Source organism: Pteropus alecto, unplaced genomic scaffold (assembly GCF_000325575.1).
Source record: "Pteropus alecto unplaced genomic scaffold, ASM32557v1 scaffold100, whole genome shotgun sequence".
Lineage (NCBI taxonomy): Eukaryota > Metazoa > Chordata > Mammalia > Chiroptera > Pteropodidae > Pteropus > Pteropus alecto.
This window is the reverse complement of record NW_006430723.1, coordinates 5,925,423-5,943,318: the sequence shown is the minus strand read 5'-3', so window position 1 is coordinate 5,943,318 and position 17,896 is coordinate 5,925,423. Positions and strand designations below refer to the sequence as shown.

The window sequence follows — 17,896 nt, the reverse complement described above, 5'->3', positions numbered from 1 at the left end:
ATATTAAAACTGTTTTGAGCTATGCTTGAAGTTGCAAAATTGTTGGTAAAGGGGTCCAGAAAGGCAAAAATCAAAACCAAGAATAGCAATCAAAAATATTTAACTCAAGTAGCCTAAACATATTGAGAAATAGTTTTAGCCATTAAGATTCAGAATATAATGGAAAAGCCATCCAAACTTCATACACTTTCACTCAAGGAAAGAAGTCTTTTCTAACAAAACTCTTTTCAGAATTACCCATCAATCTCTGGTCACACTACTCATCCCAATTTCCCATAACATTTGCAAACAAAACAAAACAAAAACAAAACAAAACTATACGTGTGTGTGTGTGTGTGTGTGTGTGTAGATGTACATACATACATACATACATGTATATACACACATCTATATGACATTCTTTCTTGGTTGCTGCATTTTTTTTTGTTTGCATGCATGCATGCATATTTTCAAGTAAGTTCATTGTTTCTTCTCTTTTTCTACATGAATTTTCTGGGATACACAGAGAACTCTGTAGAAAGAAGCTCAATGTATGCTGCAAACTTCAGGAAACCTGGCAGTTGCTACTGCCCTAAAACTAGCAATTTAGTAATGGTTGGATCCCCAAACCCCACAAAATTTAGCGGGGTTCTCAAATAATGGTAATACTTAATGAATTATCATTACTATTAAGTGTTTCTAAAAAATTCAAAAATGAGCAAAAAACATTCCCTCAAATTAGCCAACATATCTATAATTAAATATATATAACGAAAATGAGATAATCTGTTGGTGTATTGTAAATGTAATCTTAACAGTTTAATAATGGATTTTTCTTGAAGTATTCTAGAATCTGGAATATTGAAGACAGTGTTTAGAGAAACAGCTTCATATTAAGTAATGAGGGAGGAAAACTATAATAATCAACTCTAAAACCATAGGAGACTAGGGCCCATCCATGGAGGAGAAAGCAATCCTATATCTTTCAATGTCTCTAGAGAGCATTATTGTATCAAAGTCTAGTAAGCAAATTCACACTTATAATGTTGACTCCACATAAACAATAGTTTATATAATATTTCCTATTTCAGAATTTTATATTTTAAAATCATTGAAACTGTAAACTTCTGTTGTTTAAAAGAATAAGCATTAGTTATCTGGAAAAGTCTATTGACTAAAATGCCCTTACAAGAAATGGAACATTATTGTAACAAGACACATTTAGAACAGGATCTTAGAGTTCTAATTCAAGCCAAATAAAATGAAAAGTGTGGAAATAAAATCAAACATTCAAGGTGAAATTGAGAACTATTTTAACCCGTATGTTAGTTCAGTCTAAAAGCATAAAAGATATTCTTAGAATTTCATTAATCTCTGATGCCTTTCAGTCTGGATGAAAAAAGTTGAAATCTAGAGATTCTTGAGTATGTGGATTAATCCCATTTATACTCTGCATAAATTTTATGATTTATGAAGAGCATTATTACAGTGAGATGAATATTAAATAAAAAGATGTAGAGTTATTTTTCTCCCTCCCTTATTTAGTGTGATTAAATTTCTGAATTAGGACAGCAAAGATAATCCATGACTCTTTTTGAGTGTTGTCTCCTACGTACTGAGTGCTCTTCTTTCTCATGGAATTTTGGTCACAGGCCTTAGGAGTCCCTCCTGAACTGAAATCACCTTCTTCATCAGCTTAGTCTTAGCAGAGTTAGAGTCCCGTTTATAAAATGTTAATGATTCTCTACAATGCATTCCTCAGAGGCATTTTATGTGGTGCATACCCATTACAGAACCCAAGTGCTAATTAATGATTCTGCTCTTCCCTCTTACATTACCTGATCAGCCACAGCGCGGGCTAATTTGTCCATTCGAGAACCTGCTTCGGCAATTTTCTTGGCGGCATTAATGACATCAGATGTATTTTTCAATGGGCCTTTGCCTCTGAAATAACATATACAACGTAATTAGAAATCTACTTATGACAGCAAATAGTCAAACTTACCATATCGTTTGTTCAGGGCTCTGCTTTATATTTGACTCTAGCCATGTCAGAAGAATTTTGAATGTTTTCTTGGTTCACTTCAACCTACATGTGAATAATCCCTTTTACTTCCATTCATCTTTATTTTTCTCTATTTCGATGCTCATGCCCACATTTTATTCTTTACGTTAATTTACATATTTTAAGCAGAATTCCATTAAAAAGGATGATCGCCACAAAGATAATGGGAATTTAATACTGAAATCTTTACCATGTTTCTTTATTATATGCACTACCTCATTTGCCTTCATAAAAACCCTAGCAAGCAGGTTTTATCATTCTCATTTTAGAGAAGAGAAAAGTAGACTAAAATGATTAACTCCTTTAAGTTTACATAAGCCATAGTGATAAATTCTAAATTTAAATCAGGGTCTAGCCAAAATAAATGCACATGCATTGTCTTTCATATCATGTCTAGCAATATTGTTATATTTTTAAGTCCACTTTGGTACTTTGAGAAGCAATTGTCTCTTATATATAATGGGGATGATTTGGCCAGTATTTCAGAATTCTGTTCAGCTTTTACTCTCATTGGCTTGTATGCTCTTGGTAATGATCTATGAGGGAACATACAAAACACTGTGTGACAGTAGATATCTTTATGCTTCCAAACCACTGTCCCAATATTTTCACACCAGGTTTTCAATTAGGCTAACTGTTTAATAGTACATGTCTTTTAAATATTTGTTATAAAGGAAAAGAAAACTATGTTACATCATAAACCTTTAAATAAAACATAGTATATAATTTTTGTTTCTTTTTCTTGAGAGATAAATAAAAAAATAGGTTAAATATATTTATCTTTTTTAAAGCATTTTTGCTACTTATACTGTGCATCTAAAAACCAATGCATTTTTTTAAGGCTGCAAAATTAAATTCTTTCAGTTAGAAATGTGATAAGATACAAAAAAAAACTATTCGGAATTGGTTTATTTGGAACGCATAAGGTTATATAGTGTGGGCAATGATTGCCATTATTACATAATAACATTTTATAAAATATAAGATTTAAAATGGCTTCAGAAAATTAATGTAAATGAAGGGTAATTTGTTCAGTTTCTTTCCTAATTTCTTTTCTGAGATGTTTTTACATTAGTAGCTAAAAGTAAAATATATTGTGTTCATGTCAAAGCTTAAACACACACATAGGAAATTCAAAATTTAAGATACTTCATTTTGCTGTGATAACATTAACTTTTCCATAAAGAACACTGATTTTTTTCATTCGCTATTTAGATATTTAAATATGTACAGGGATTTCACATGTGAATTTTATATAATATGGATGAGTTAAAGATCCTATGATAATCTGGCTTCCATTCTCTAACGCTATTTTTTTATTATCTTTAAACTTTTCCTTGTTTTTGTTTTACATTTTTTAAAAAAAATTTAGAAGTGGAATCCACGATGTTTAATATTCTCATTATTATCTATTTCTCTGTAACTTTTAGGCCTTAGAAAATCTTTTTATTTTTTGCAGTTTTATTCTGACACAACATTGTTGTTACTTTTTGCTTTCATCTTAGCACATTCACACACAGCTGCAACCTGCTTGATTATTCATTTTAATAATCATGTGTTTGTTTACTTCAAGAATTTCCAAGGATTTGGGAAAAACACTTCTTCATGAACCTTACATGATAACCTTCATCAGTTGATTGATTCTGACAAAATGTACTAAGAACATTTAAAGAGAACTGAATTTGCTTGAGGCTCAGGCTCCCATCTTGTAGCCAAAGAGAGATTAGAGAAGCATGTCTTTTGTGATTACATTGGAGAACTACAGTTCATAGGCTCACTTTATTAAAGAACTTTAGAGTTCACATCGTAGACTTAATTCAAATTATCGGAGTTGCAAGCTTGTAGTAAAGATGTATTTCACAAAACCAGAAAACAAAATAAAAATTTTAAGAATGTCAAATATTTCCTTATTTTCTACTTGAAGAAACTGAAGCCCAAAGAGGAAGGCTAAGTACATGCCCACGATGATACTACAGAGAGAATAATAGAAAATTAGGACTGGACCCTCTGTGTCCTGAATCACAATTTAGTACTCTTTTTTTGCTATGTATCTTACATTCTTTTGAGATTTTTTTAAAAAAGGTGTTGCCCCGGGGGGGGGGGGGGAACAGCCTTAACTACAGACATTAATATGCAAGAAATAACAGAAACTTTCTCTTACTCAAAATTTAGAAAGAATAAATAGAAAGTAATAAAAATTATGAGATTAATGAGTAGAAAATAATAAAATATCGGAAATAAATAAATCTAGAACTAGAGGCCTTAAAATATGAATGCAAAGTTGATGAAAATATACTTACATTGCTATTAGGAAAAATAGAAGAAAACAAATATTCACATGTAAAAAAAGGTAAGAGTGAAATAACCTTAGAAAACAGAATTAAAAGTATCATAAAACTACTTTTCTTAAATACATGTGAACAAATTTGAGATATGGGTAAAATAACTTTCTAGGAAAACATAATTTACCAACACTGACCAGAAAGGAGATATTAAAAAATCTGGAGCCCAGTTTCCATGGAAGAAATATGGCTGTCAGAGAGAAAGTTGGTCAAAAAAATCAGTAAATCCAGATGGTTTCTCAGAGGAATTCATAAAATCTTTCAAAAGAAGATAATCCCAATGCTAAACTCTTCCAAAACATAGGAAAATAAGAAAGACTTCAAAAACAATTCATTAAGTAACTAATAAAAGTAAGTAATATTGATATTGTCAGCAGCAGCTAATACAAACTTTAAGGATTATTATTTAGATAGTAAAACTTTCATTTACAAAAGGAAGAAAAAGAAAAAGAAAAAAAGCAAAGAAGTAGGGATGTGGCATTTTAGTGCTGGAATAGATTTGTATATGCTCATAAGAGCTGACTGTTAAATTTTTAGGAACTCAGTGAGTCAGTTGACATGTTGGTAGCTTGAAATCTGCAGGAGAGGAGTACTTAGTCCTTGGAAATTAGCAAGTGCTACATAAGTGAGGGCTTTTTTACCCGCTAGAAAATCAGCAGACCATTGCCAAAAGTCAAGGTAGTAGTTACACCCAGTTGAAAGGAAGGGTATTGTGATCTGGAAGAGGTAATATGGGAGGTGTCAGGAGCTAGGTGACATAGATTATTTTATTTAAGCTGTACATTTATTTGTATGCACTTCTCTATTGTATATATTTCATAACTTAAATTTTATTTACTTATTTTTCTGTCAATCTGATGGATATAAAAAATTTGAATTTTAATTTCCATGATGACAAGGATGCCAAGTCTATATCGTTTATTGATAATTATTATGAATCATTCATATGTTCTTTTCTCTGAGTTGTTTATTCGTCTTTTGCACAATTTTCTATTGACTTGTTTGTTTTTATCTAAATTGCTTTTTTATGCTCTTTAGGTATTTTGGATTCTGATCTTTTGTTATTCATATTTCAAGTTACTTCTTCCAGTCTTAGCCTGTATGCTTACTTTTATTAGTTTTTTAAAATATCAATTTTAATCTTATTGTGGTCAAATGATTCAATTATTTCTACTAGAGTTTGTTCTTTTCGCATAATCATTAAGAAGTTCTTCCTTGCTGAAGGTGTTAGTTAATGCTATAGTGGTAATCATTTTGCCATATATATGTATCTCAAATCAACACATTGTATACTTTATGCTTACACAGTGTTGTATGTCAATTATATCTCAATAAAGCTGGGGGAAAGGAAGTTATTCCTTTCCCCAAGTTCATAAACGTATTCTTCCCATTTTTTCCTTAAAATTTAAGGTTTCTTTCTCATATTTAGATTTAAATTCACCTGGATTTTATTTTTTTGTATATAAGGTGAAATAGAAACTGCACTCGTATCTTATTTTCCCATAACAGTAACTAACTGTTCCTGAACCATTTATTGAAAAGTGAATTCTTATTTCCAGGGTCTTCGTTATGTTTAAATTTTGCACATTTTTAAATTCTTCATGAATACATGTATTATTTCAAAATGTAAATATAAATCCATGCATATATGGCCAATTAATTTACAAGAAAGCAGCCAAGAATATCCAATGGGGAAAAGACAATCTCTTCAATAAATGGTGCTAGAAAAACTGGACAGTTGTGTTCAATAGATTGAAACCACTACCTTATAACATATAATCAACTCATACTGAATCAAAGACTTCAACATAGGACCTGAAATCATAAAAGTCCTAGAATATAGGTGGCAATCTCCTTGGCTTTGATGATTATCTTTTTGATTTGACATCAAAACCAAAGGCAACAATAGCAAAAATAACAAGTGGAATGACATCTAACTAAAAAGCTTCTGCATAGCAAAACAAACAAAAAAATAAAACACATCAACAAAATGAAAAGGCAACCTACAAATAAGAGAAAATATTTGCAAATCATATATCTGATAAGAGGTTCATATTCAAAATATATAAAGAATCATGACAACTCAATAGCAAAAAAGCAAATAATGCATTTTAAAAATGAGCAAGGATTTTAATAGACATTTTTTTTTCTAAAAAAGACACATGGTCAACAGGTAGGTGTAAAGGTGCACAACATCACTAATCATCAGGGAAATGAATATCAAACTCCAATGAGATATCGCCTCACATCTTTTAGATTGGGTATTATAAAAAGACAAGAAATAACAACTGTTGGCAAGGACGTGGAGAAAAGGAAACCCCATTGTTGATGGAAATGTAAATTGGTGCAGAAACTATGGAAAACAGCATGAAGTTTCCTAAAAAAATTTAAAAATTGAACTGTCATGTGATCCAGCAGTTCCACTTCTGGGTATTTATCAAAAGAAATAGAAAACACTCAAAAATGTATCTGTACCCCAATGAATACTGCAGCATTATTTATAATAACCAAGATATGGAAGCAACCTAAATATCCATCGATGAATGAGTGGATAAAAAAAATGTGTGTGTGTGTGTGTGTGTGTGTGTGTGTGTGTGTGTGTGTGTGTAATGAAATATTATACAGCCATAAAAAATGAAGTCTTACCATTTGTGACAACAAATGGATGGACCTTGAGGGTATTATGCTAAGTAAAATAAGTCAGGCAATGGAACAAAACATCATATGATTTCATTTACATGTGGAATCTAAAAAACAAACAAACAAAAATACACCCCCCCATCAAAAAAACAAACAAACAAAAAAACAAGCTTATGGATACAGAGCACAGACTGGTAACCTAAGGCAAAGAAAGAGTTTAGTGAAATGAGAAAAGGAAGTTAAAAAGTACAAACTCCCAGCTATAAAACAAGTCATGGGGATTAATTATGTTGTATCATATATTTTAAAGTTGCTAAGAGAGTAGATCTTAAAAGTTTTCATCACAAGAAAATAATTTATAACTACGTATGGTGATGGATATTAACTAGACTTATTCTGGTGATCATCTCACAATATATATAAAAATCAAATAAAAGTAAAATGTAAAAATGAAAACAGAATTATAACTACACAGAAAAATAATACAAGAAAAATTTCAACTGTCAAATAGAAGAGTTTAGATATAAGTATTGAAGTGTATAGTTAATGCCATGTATGCCCTTGTTGCCTCATGAGACTGAATTAAGAAAATTCTTTGCATAATCTGGAAAATCTTGTATTTCTAGTATATGGTTCTTAGCATCATGCAAGAAGCTTCTAAGAAAGTTTCAGGGCCCAGATTTATTTGAATATAGAATCAGTGACATGACCCACTTTCCCCATATCATAAACAGAAGAGAAAAGGGAGATAGAAAGATAGCTGTGTCATTATGGGAGGTGGGAGATTAAAATTACTCATTTTCTTCTGCTTATGTGCCAGGTTGTGTAGCTGTCCTTAATAGTAGCTGGGTAATAACTGTGGAGTAATAGCTAGTATTTTTAAAAGAGAAGACTCTGAATTCGGCTTATGTAGCAAAGGTGGCATTTTTTTAATGTTATCATTGCATAGCTTGGGAGTGAATTTTAAAACTCTTTCAGACATCAGAGTATCTATAGCAGTGCTGTTCAAGGGAATTTTTGTAATGATGGACATGTTCTATAATTCTGCACTGTCCAATATAGTAGCCCCTAATCATATATGACTACTCAACACTTAAAATTTGGTTCGTGTGACTAAAGAACTGAATTTGATTTATTCAATTTTTTCTTCTATTTTCAATTTTGCATTTTGAAGTATTTATAAATTCCCAGGAATTTGAAAAGATTAGATAGATAGATGATAGATAGAGGATAGATAGATAGATAGATAGATAGATAGATAGATAGATAGATAGATAATATAGATAGATAGATGCAACCTTAATCCAATCTTCCCCAATGCTAACATCTTGCATAAGTTAGTACAATCACATAATCAGGAAACTGACATTAGTAAAATCCAGCAGTCATGCATGTACTGTGTGTGTATGTGTGTAAGTTATAGGCAATTATATCACATGTGTAACTTCATTTCATTACTACCACAATTGAGGCACAGAACACAAGGTTCTCTTGTATTAACCCAATATCACCCATCCCATCTGTAATGGTAATTATCTCTAAATAACTCTTAGATGATAATCACTAACCTGTTCTCAATCTCTCTCTATCTATATATTTTAATTTCAAGAATGTTATCTAAATGGAATTATACAGTATGCACCATCTGAGACAGGTATTTTTCACTCAGCATATTTTCCTTGGGGTTCATCCAAGTTACTGTATCTATTTATCGCTGAGTAGTGTTCTATGGTATAGATGTATCACAAGTACCATTTATCCAAATGAAGGATATTTGAGTAATTTCTATTACAAATAAACCTGGTATAAATATTTGAGTACAGGTTTTTGGGTAAAGGTAAATTTTCATTTCTCTGGGATAAATGTCCAAGAATAAAATTACTGGGTCCTATAATAAATCTATTTCTGGTTTTAAAAGAAATTGTCAAACAATTTTCCAATTTTATTTCATCTTAAATACATCTAAATTACATCTAAATCTGGAACTAACATCATACTTGATGGTGAAAGACTGAAAGTTTTTCTTCTAAGATCAGGAACAAAGATGTCACTTTTGCCACATCTACTCAAAATAGTACTAGAAGTCCTAGAAAAATTAAGTAAGAAAAGGAAATAAAAGGCATCCAGATTGGAAAAGAATAAGTAAAATAATCTTTGTTTACTTACAACATGATCTTCTATGTAGAGAACCCTAAAGATTCTCATATGAAAATCAGGTGTATTTCTATATATTAACAAAGAACTATTGAAAGAGAAATTAAGAAAGCAATCCCATTTGAAATAGCGTTAAAGAGGATGAAGTACTTAGGAATAAACTTAACCAAGGAGGCAAAAGACTTGTATACTGAAAACTACATAATGTTGCTGAAAGAAATTAACACACAAATAAATGGAAAGGCACCCCATGGTGTACATGGATTAGAAAATCTAACATTACTAAGATCTCAATACTATCCAAAACAATCAATGCAACTTCTATAAATATCCCAATGGCATTTTTTTTTTATTTGCCAAAATAGAAAAATCCATCCTAAACTTCATATGGATTCTCAAGATAGCCCGAACAGCCAAAACAATCTTGAAAAAGAACTAAGTTAGAGGCCTCACACTCCTTGATTTCAAGTCTTACTACAAAGCTATGGTAATCAAGAGTGTACTACTGGCATAAGGACAGAACTATAAACCAATGGAACAAAATAGAGACCAGAAATAAACCCTCATGCACATAGTGAAATAACTTTCAACAAGAATGTCATGACTATTTAACAAGAAAAGGACAGCGTTTTCAATAAACGAAATTGGGAAAGCTGGATACTACATGCAAAAGAATGAAGTAAGATCCTTATACCATATACAAAATTTAACTTGAAATGGATAAAAGGCCTTAACATAAGAACTAAATTATAAATATCTCAGAAGAAAATATAAGGGAAAAGTTTCATAACATTAGACTTGGCAATGATGTCTTAGATATGACACCAAGAACAGAGGCAATAAAAAAAGTAGATAAATTTGACCATATCAAAATTTAAAAACTTCTGTGCATCAAAAGACACAATAGAGTAAAAAGGCAACCTACAAAATTGGAAAAAATATCTGCAAATCATATATCTGACATGAGATTAATGTCTAGAACACATAAAAACTCCTACAATTCAACATTAAAACTCAATCAACTTGATTTAAAAAATGAGCAAAGGACTTGAATAGACATTACTCCAAAGAAAATATACAGTGGCAATCAGCAGATGAAAAGATGTTCAACATCACTAATCATTAAAGAAATGCAAATCAATGGGATACCGTCTCACACTTATTAAGATGGCTACTATAAAAAACAAACAAAAATTTTTTTTGAAAAAGCAAAAAATAAGAACTGTTGGCGAGTATTTGAGAAAGTTGGGACCTTTGTGCACTGTATGAGAAGGTAAAATGGTGCAACTGCTATGGAAAACATTATTGTGGTTCCTAAAAAAGGAAACATGCAATTACCATAGGACTAACAATTCCAGTTCTGGGTATATACTCCAAAGGATTGAAAGCAGGATCTCAAAGAGATATTTAAACACCCATGTTCACCACAGCATTATTCACAAAAGCCAAAATGTATACTCAATTCAAGTGTCCACAATGAATGAATGGAAAAACAAAATATGATATATACATATACAATGAAATATTAGCCTTAAAAAGGAATTAAAGTCTGACACAAGTTATGATATGGTTAAACCTTGAGAACATTATACTAAATAAAATAAGCCAGTCACAAAAAGACAAATACTATATGTTTCCACTTCTATGAGAGACTTAAAGTAGTCGAATTCGCAGATGAAAAGAAGGGTGGTTTCCAGGGGCTGAGTGGAGAGTGGAATGGGGATTTAACATTCAGTGGTACAAAGTTTTTCTTGGAAAATAAGAAAATTTTCTAGCTATGGATGGTGGTGACAGTTGCACAGCAATATGAATGTACTTAGTGCCACAGAACAGTACATTTAAAATGGTTAAAATGGTAAATTTTATTGTATATATTTTTTACCATAATAAAAACCAATTTAAACATGTGGCTAGTGGCTACTCTACTGAACAGCACAAGTCTAAATGATCCACAGTCATCTGAATAATGTGAAGTAGGCACAAAAACAAACAAAAAAAATGGCCAATAGAAAAAAATCTATTTATCATCCATCCATCCATCCGGCCATCATCAATACGCACATACATATCAGGCCCAGAAAAGACAAGTTCAAAAGTTTGAGTCTTCCTTTCAGTGGAAAACAATGTTGATAAAGGGAATGGCCCAATGGCTGTAGCTCCATCTCAAAATACTGGCTTACACCTTCTGTGTTTTTCTACCATAGACCAGATTCTCTGTTTTGGGTGTTTTAAAAGTTGCTTTGAGGAATCGTGTGGTCTTAAATATGGAAACCATCATATTGTTCCATCTGGAACATGTTTTTTTGTTTTATTGGAAAGAACATCAAGCTGTAGAATTGGCTCTAATATATAGATTTGTGTAACTTCTGCCTTTTGGTAATAGGTGATACTTATACAAGGGTCAATATTTGGAAGCTCTTCCAGAAGGTAGTAAATACCACACACACAAAAAAAAAGTCATGGAAAACTATTATTATATCACCACTATCTACAACTGACTGACAATTCATATTTATTTCATGAAAAGGTAATAGGTATTAATGTGAAAAATCAATGTGTTAGTACATTCTGTTAATGTACTTGATACACAGAATTCTTAAATTCTGAGTTAAACCAAGTTCAAAAGGTTTATTTGCTATAGCTTTCTCAATACCTCTAACTTGTCAGTATATAACATGACTCTCTAATAATTACAGTATGTAAGGAGTGTGTTTGCAAATGCACTGAATCATAGAAACCTCTTTTCAGAACCAGGATTCCATAAAACATGCTTGGGAAATATCACTTTCACAAATCAGCTGAAGCAGTATAAAGACAGCATAGTTGAAAAAGTCGAATAAATCTGGGGATTATGAGGAATCAATTGTGAGTGCAGGGCCATGATTTGAACTATTTAAGGAAGTAACATTTATATCAGGGCCTTGAAGCTGAAGTACAGCTTTTTATTTTATTCTATGAAAAGAGGAGCTAGTGAAAGTGTTGGTGCAAAGGGAGCTGAATGATTGCACTTTAATAACCAGATGTGGTGTGGCCTGGACCGAGTAAAGAATTGGAACTGAAATACCAGTTAAGCGATACCTAGGCTGAGGTACTGAGTGTCTGAACTAAAGCAAGAATACAGTTTGAGAGGAGTGAGGTGATCACATGATGTTTGAGGCCACTACTCAGTATTTTACAGTTGAGTGGTCTCTAAAAGTTTTTTCTTCGCTTGACTCTGTTCTTTTCAAGATCAGAACTTATGGTTATTCTCAAAAGACAGCTTTGTCCCTTGCTGTATAATTAAACGTGGCTTTCTTTCCTGAGCTGCTGCCATCTCCACACCTTTTGTTATTGGAACACAACACTAGCATGCGCTGTTTCTTTCCCCAAATGACATGAGAATTATGGATCGCCCTATGCATGACAGTGCTTCTGCCATTGCCCATGAGCTGGAAGTCAAGAACTGAACAGGAGAAAAGACATGAGGCATAATCAATTTTATCCTCCATGAAGAAGTTATTACACAAATAATGAGGCAGAACCTCTCCAATTTTAATAATAATGGTGTGGATATCATTGAGATTACTGAATCAAATTAATAACTGAGCTACTAAGAATAAAATAACAAGATAATAAATGCAAGAGTATTTTTGCATCCAAATGCCATTTAAACATATGATTTGAGAAGGGTAGCCAAGTCCCAATTCCTTTAAATAAGACATAATAGTGCATAAGAGTTATTAGAGGCATAGAACTGACATTGTTTTTCCTTCAAGCGGAAAATTCAAGGGCAATAATAATAATGCATGTGACCAAGTGCAGTGAACTTAGGTGAGAGTCCACAAAGAAAGGCTCAAGTCAGCTACCTCTTTGTAAAGGAAGAGGCTCTGCAGATGGAGGCAGCAGCAAAACCTCAGCTTTGAGTGTCCCATTTCCAATTCACACCTTTTCTCTGGTCATTACTTACTTACTCCTCCCTTTACCCTCTCAAATGGCCACAAAACTACTCATCAGGCAGTGAGAAAAATGATCATCAGTAGCATTCCAGACATTTCATTATTCAAATTAGCAAAAAATTATTGTATGAAATCCCTAGGAAATTGAAGTGGCCTTCTTTTCACTTTTAAAACTATACTTTGACTAATAGAAAATCTGTCTTATTTAACATCTAACAAGATCTCAAATATCTCTTCCTTGACCACTAACATGTATGTTGTAGATTAGTATAAAGTGTTTTCCTGATCTAAACTAGCAACATGACTTGAATCATTATTCACTTTAAACTAATGAGAATATTTGTTCAAGTGATGCTATTAATGGCTTGTATAATATCCATCAGATAAAGTACTAATACAATGTTGAAAGCAAGTAAATTAAGTCGTCGCAGGCCTTGAAAAGCAAGCTGCCATGATAGCATGATTTGTAGGAAATTCAGGCTTAAATAATAGCTCAGTCTATTTTTTCCCACTGTTATTGTGTGTATGTGTGTGCATGTGTGTGTCTGTGTGAAATAAATCTGTGAAGCTAAGACTAAATTTACAAATTTGAGCTTCTAATGAATACAATGACATTTAAAAGTCTCAAAGGTCACCCTCATAATAGTAAAATCATTCCAGTGAATTGAAAAACAATTTAAAAATATTCGGAGAAAGGGCCAACCAATGTCAGTAGTTCATACTGGTCAGAGGCAAAGGGTAAGGGGGATGAAACAGAGATATTCCATATTTTATTGTAACTGATAATCAATTGCAGACTTTTCTTATTAGAAGCATTCAACAATCATTAAAAAAATGTCAGCCATAGGTGATGTTTGACATTGCCATATATCTTACATAACATATACCATGAGGAAACATGAAAACATGTTTGCTCATGTGTGTTTATATGTGTCTTGTTTCCAGGAAAAAAAAATCTACAGTACAACGTTAGCTTTTATTTGCATGGAAGTATAATTTACAGACACATTACCTCTTTGGAATTTAAAACTCTTCTGTAAAGTTTATAGGAAAAGTATTTATTTCCCTATTTTGCAAAAAAATAAAGACAGTAATACCAAAATCACCTGGTATTCAGAATCAAAATCCAGGGATCTTTTCACTGAACTTTGCTTTGCCTTGGCTTGATCTCTGTGTGGTAGGAAGGACAGAAATGTTACCTTCCTTTAAAGAGGAGACTAAAATAAATGGCAAAAAAAGCCATTAAAAAAACCCAGATAAAGAAAAGGTTCCTGACAAAATTATGACTGGTCACTTAATTATTAAAAGCATTGCTCAAAGCGAAAGGGAATAAAATATATACAATTTTTAATTAACCAGTCAAAATTATAGAATCAGATTAGAGGCCAAATTATAACAGGCAAAAAAATTATGGAATCAGATTGTTGAACCGGATTCTTTGAATATAAGAGTAAAAACGAGATGAAATTAATGCAAGAACATGGGCTAACATTAAGACCTATTACATGTATATGTGCACACACATATGTATAAATATTTTTTCTAAGGGGATATTAATAAATCATTCACTTTATCTTCAGAATAATATTTAAATACATTGCAAAACAGAGCAGACCAAAAATGAGTCACCCAATCCCTAGGGGTTTGATTTTATGACAGTACAGATAATTAAAACAATAATAATCACAAAAATGAATCTGTTCCCAACCAAAAAAGACCTATCTGCTAAGTATTAGGTTCAGATCATTTTGACTTACACATGTAAATTTTATAATACCAGTACCTTGCTATTAGGTAGTATTATAATTTTTCAGCAAGCTTTCACATGCTAATATACACTGTTATGCTTATGGGTTTAATGAAAAAATTTCCATCTCCCTGTCTGTGGGCCTCACCTTGTGAAATCTGTCATTTCCATCATGATCATACACATCTGCTTGGCCAGCACGATTATGTCATTGCCGCTGTCGTCCCATTTGGCCACTTCAGCATCCAGCTTGCTTTTCTCTTGGTGGAATATCTCCACCTGCTCAGCTATTTTTGCCTTCTCCTCCTGTGGTAGTTGTGCCATGATGGCCTGCGTGGGTTATAGAAAAGTGTGACTAATGGTGACAAAGGAAGTACAGACAGTAGGTTGACTCTGCCTCCAGTAAATGGCAAAACTAGACCCTGACAAGATTTATAGGCTGCCCCACCATTCTGGTTTTCTCCATTCCCGGGAAGGCAAAACAGAAACATCTGATAAGGTCCCCAAATTCCCACCCCTACTCCCACATACAAAAAATTATAGAGATCCAAAGGTCCATGCACACTGACAGTAACAGAACTTCTATGTTGCTTTGATGATATATGTTTGCTCAAAAGAATCTATTCTTGACAATTTTTATATTTGGTGTCAGGAAACTTTTACTAGATGAAAGAATGTACCTCTTTCAACACCAAAATATATTCAGAAAAGGGAAAAAAGAAAAAAAAAATCCGTCACTGAGGAATTTAAACACTATCTGAGCATCCAAGTGGGGTAGGGATACTTTCTATGAGTATAATGAAGGAGTCCATGGATAGATGCCAAACAAAAACCTCTATCCGGGGCATTTCGGGGATAGCATACCTATCACAGCCTTCCTCTACCACTTCTATGGAAATCCTGGGATGACCACGGCTCTCTGTAGAGCCTATGAGTGTGTAGATAGAGACATTGTAATGGGATAAAATAGAAGATTAGAAAGCAAAGGCTGACTACCTAGTAGTTGCTAGGTAAGGGAATGTAGAAAAGAAGTACAGTTGATTCTTATTTTTCAGATTCTTTTTTTTGTTTGTTCTGCAAATTTGCCTACTCTCTAAAATTTACTTACAAGCCCAAATCAATACCTGTGGTGCTTTCAAGTCAGTCACAGACATGCACAGAGTTGCAGAAAATGACACCTGACATACGGTTCCCTGGTGAGGAACTAATACCATAACAAGTGTCCTTCCTGTGGTATATTTAGTGCCACATTTTCTACATTTTTGTACTTTTTTTGGTGATAGTTCTGGAGTGCTGCCTAGTGTTCCTAAGCACAAGAAGACCGTGATGTGCCTTATGGAGAAAATACATGTATTAGATAAGCTTCATTCCAGGCATGAGTTAGAGTGTTCCTGGCCGTGTGTACTTAATGGAATTGAATCAAAACAATAAAATAAGGTATCTAAACAGAAACCTTAAACCAGAAATTCATTAAACAAGATTATGTATGATTGATTGAAGGAAATGTTGAGACTAGCGGCTCTCAGGAACCTAACTCTAAATTTCCCGTAGGAGCAATGATTCAGTAGTTACAAATTAAATGTTCATGGTGACTTTATAGAACATAAGTACCACGAATAAGGAGAATCAATTGTATTTGTTAAAAGCCGTTTATGTAGCAGCCCGTTGGTGAAATGTTTGCTATCATCTCAATTTCATCGCATCCTCACAGAATCATGTGCAACCTGCTTCACAGAAGGAACATGGGATAAGAATGTCATCTCGTATCCCTCTGGGTCTGGGATACATGTATTCTCCAGAAGAGAAATCAAGAGAGCAGGATTTGGGGGACCTACAGCTTTTGCAAAAGACAAGTAAAATAACACACAAAAAAATGCTTGTTTCCTAATTGTAAACCTCCTCCCAATGTGAGTGAATTGTTTGAAGGAGAGGTAGCTGATGCCTAATAGAAATATCAGTGGTTGTAAGCTCAGAAAAATTGGACTCAATCAGCCTCTGTCACTGCCTGGGTTAAGACCTCATTGCTACTAGATCACATCCTTAACATCTTCAGATAAAAGAATAGTAAAAAAATTACCTCAAAATGTTGCAGTGTACAGCAAATGAAATAATAAATGTGTTAACTGTTTTGTTCAAAAAAGCATGTAAGAGGTTACAGTTAACATTATCTTATCATTTCTGTATTAGTTTTCTAGCTACTCCTCTAACTTATTACTTAGTTGCCATCAAAGAGAAGAGATGGGCCCAGAGTCCATGTGACTATCTATAAATAAATTGACACGATTCCTTGAGTAGAGACATATATACAGGGTACTATGCTAACAGGCTTATATATGTCAAAAAACTTAATCTACTTATTCTATAAATTAATATGATTAACACCCCTATTTTATTAATGATGATAGCAACACCCAGAGAAGTCAATTAAATTCACAATATTATATAATTAATAAGCTGTGAAAATAGGATTTAAACCCAGGTTAGCTAATACTGTACTTAACCATAATGCATAACTGGTCCACTATGCATGAGTTTGCAGATTCGACACTGCACAGCAGTCCTGGCCCAGTGGAACAAGTATCACTAAAATCATAAGCACTGTCCAGCAGGCTGAGCATCTTAGAGATATCATCTGCCTGGAGTAAGGGGTGTCATTGTCCAATGTACATAAAAGTGTCCGTGGACTAACAGCCATGTCTACTAACTTCCCTGAATGCAGGTATATGACTACATATAAATAGTATGTGAGTGTGTGTGTGCATGATGTATGTATATGTGTGTGTGAGTTTGTTTGTGAGTATACACAAATTACAATCCATATTTAAATAGGCAGACTGGTACAAATAGTATAGTTAAAGTATTTAAAATACTATATTTTAAAAAAATTAAAGTACTTTTAAAAACTATTTTAAAAGGTGGTTAATACATAAACGAATTTCTTATAAATTCACATATGCAATATTGTATTAATAACAAGGCACCTAGTCCAATGCATTTAAGATAGGCTTGGATTCACAGAAGTTGAATTCTGTGC

At 32.8% G+C, this 17,896-nt stretch overlaps 1 protein-coding gene across 6 annotated transcripts in view; it reads right to left on the bottom strand.

Annotated features, from left to right (window-relative positions):
• The window catches only part of CTNNA2 (catenin alpha 2), a 988,991-nt gene that overhangs the window by 42,515 nt on the left and 928,580 nt on the right, over positions 1–17,896 (bottom strand). For all 6 annotated transcript variants that reach the window (XM_006905230.2, XM_006905232.1, XM_006905231.1 and 3 more), the window contains 2 exons: positions 15,011–15,192; positions 1,818–1,923 (listed from right to left, as the gene is read on the bottom strand). In XM_006905230.2, coding sequence (XP_006905292.1) covers positions 1,818–1,923; positions 15,011–15,192 — 288 coding nt within the window. The remainder of the gene's footprint in view (positions 1–1,817; positions 1,924–15,010; positions 15,193–17,896) is intronic.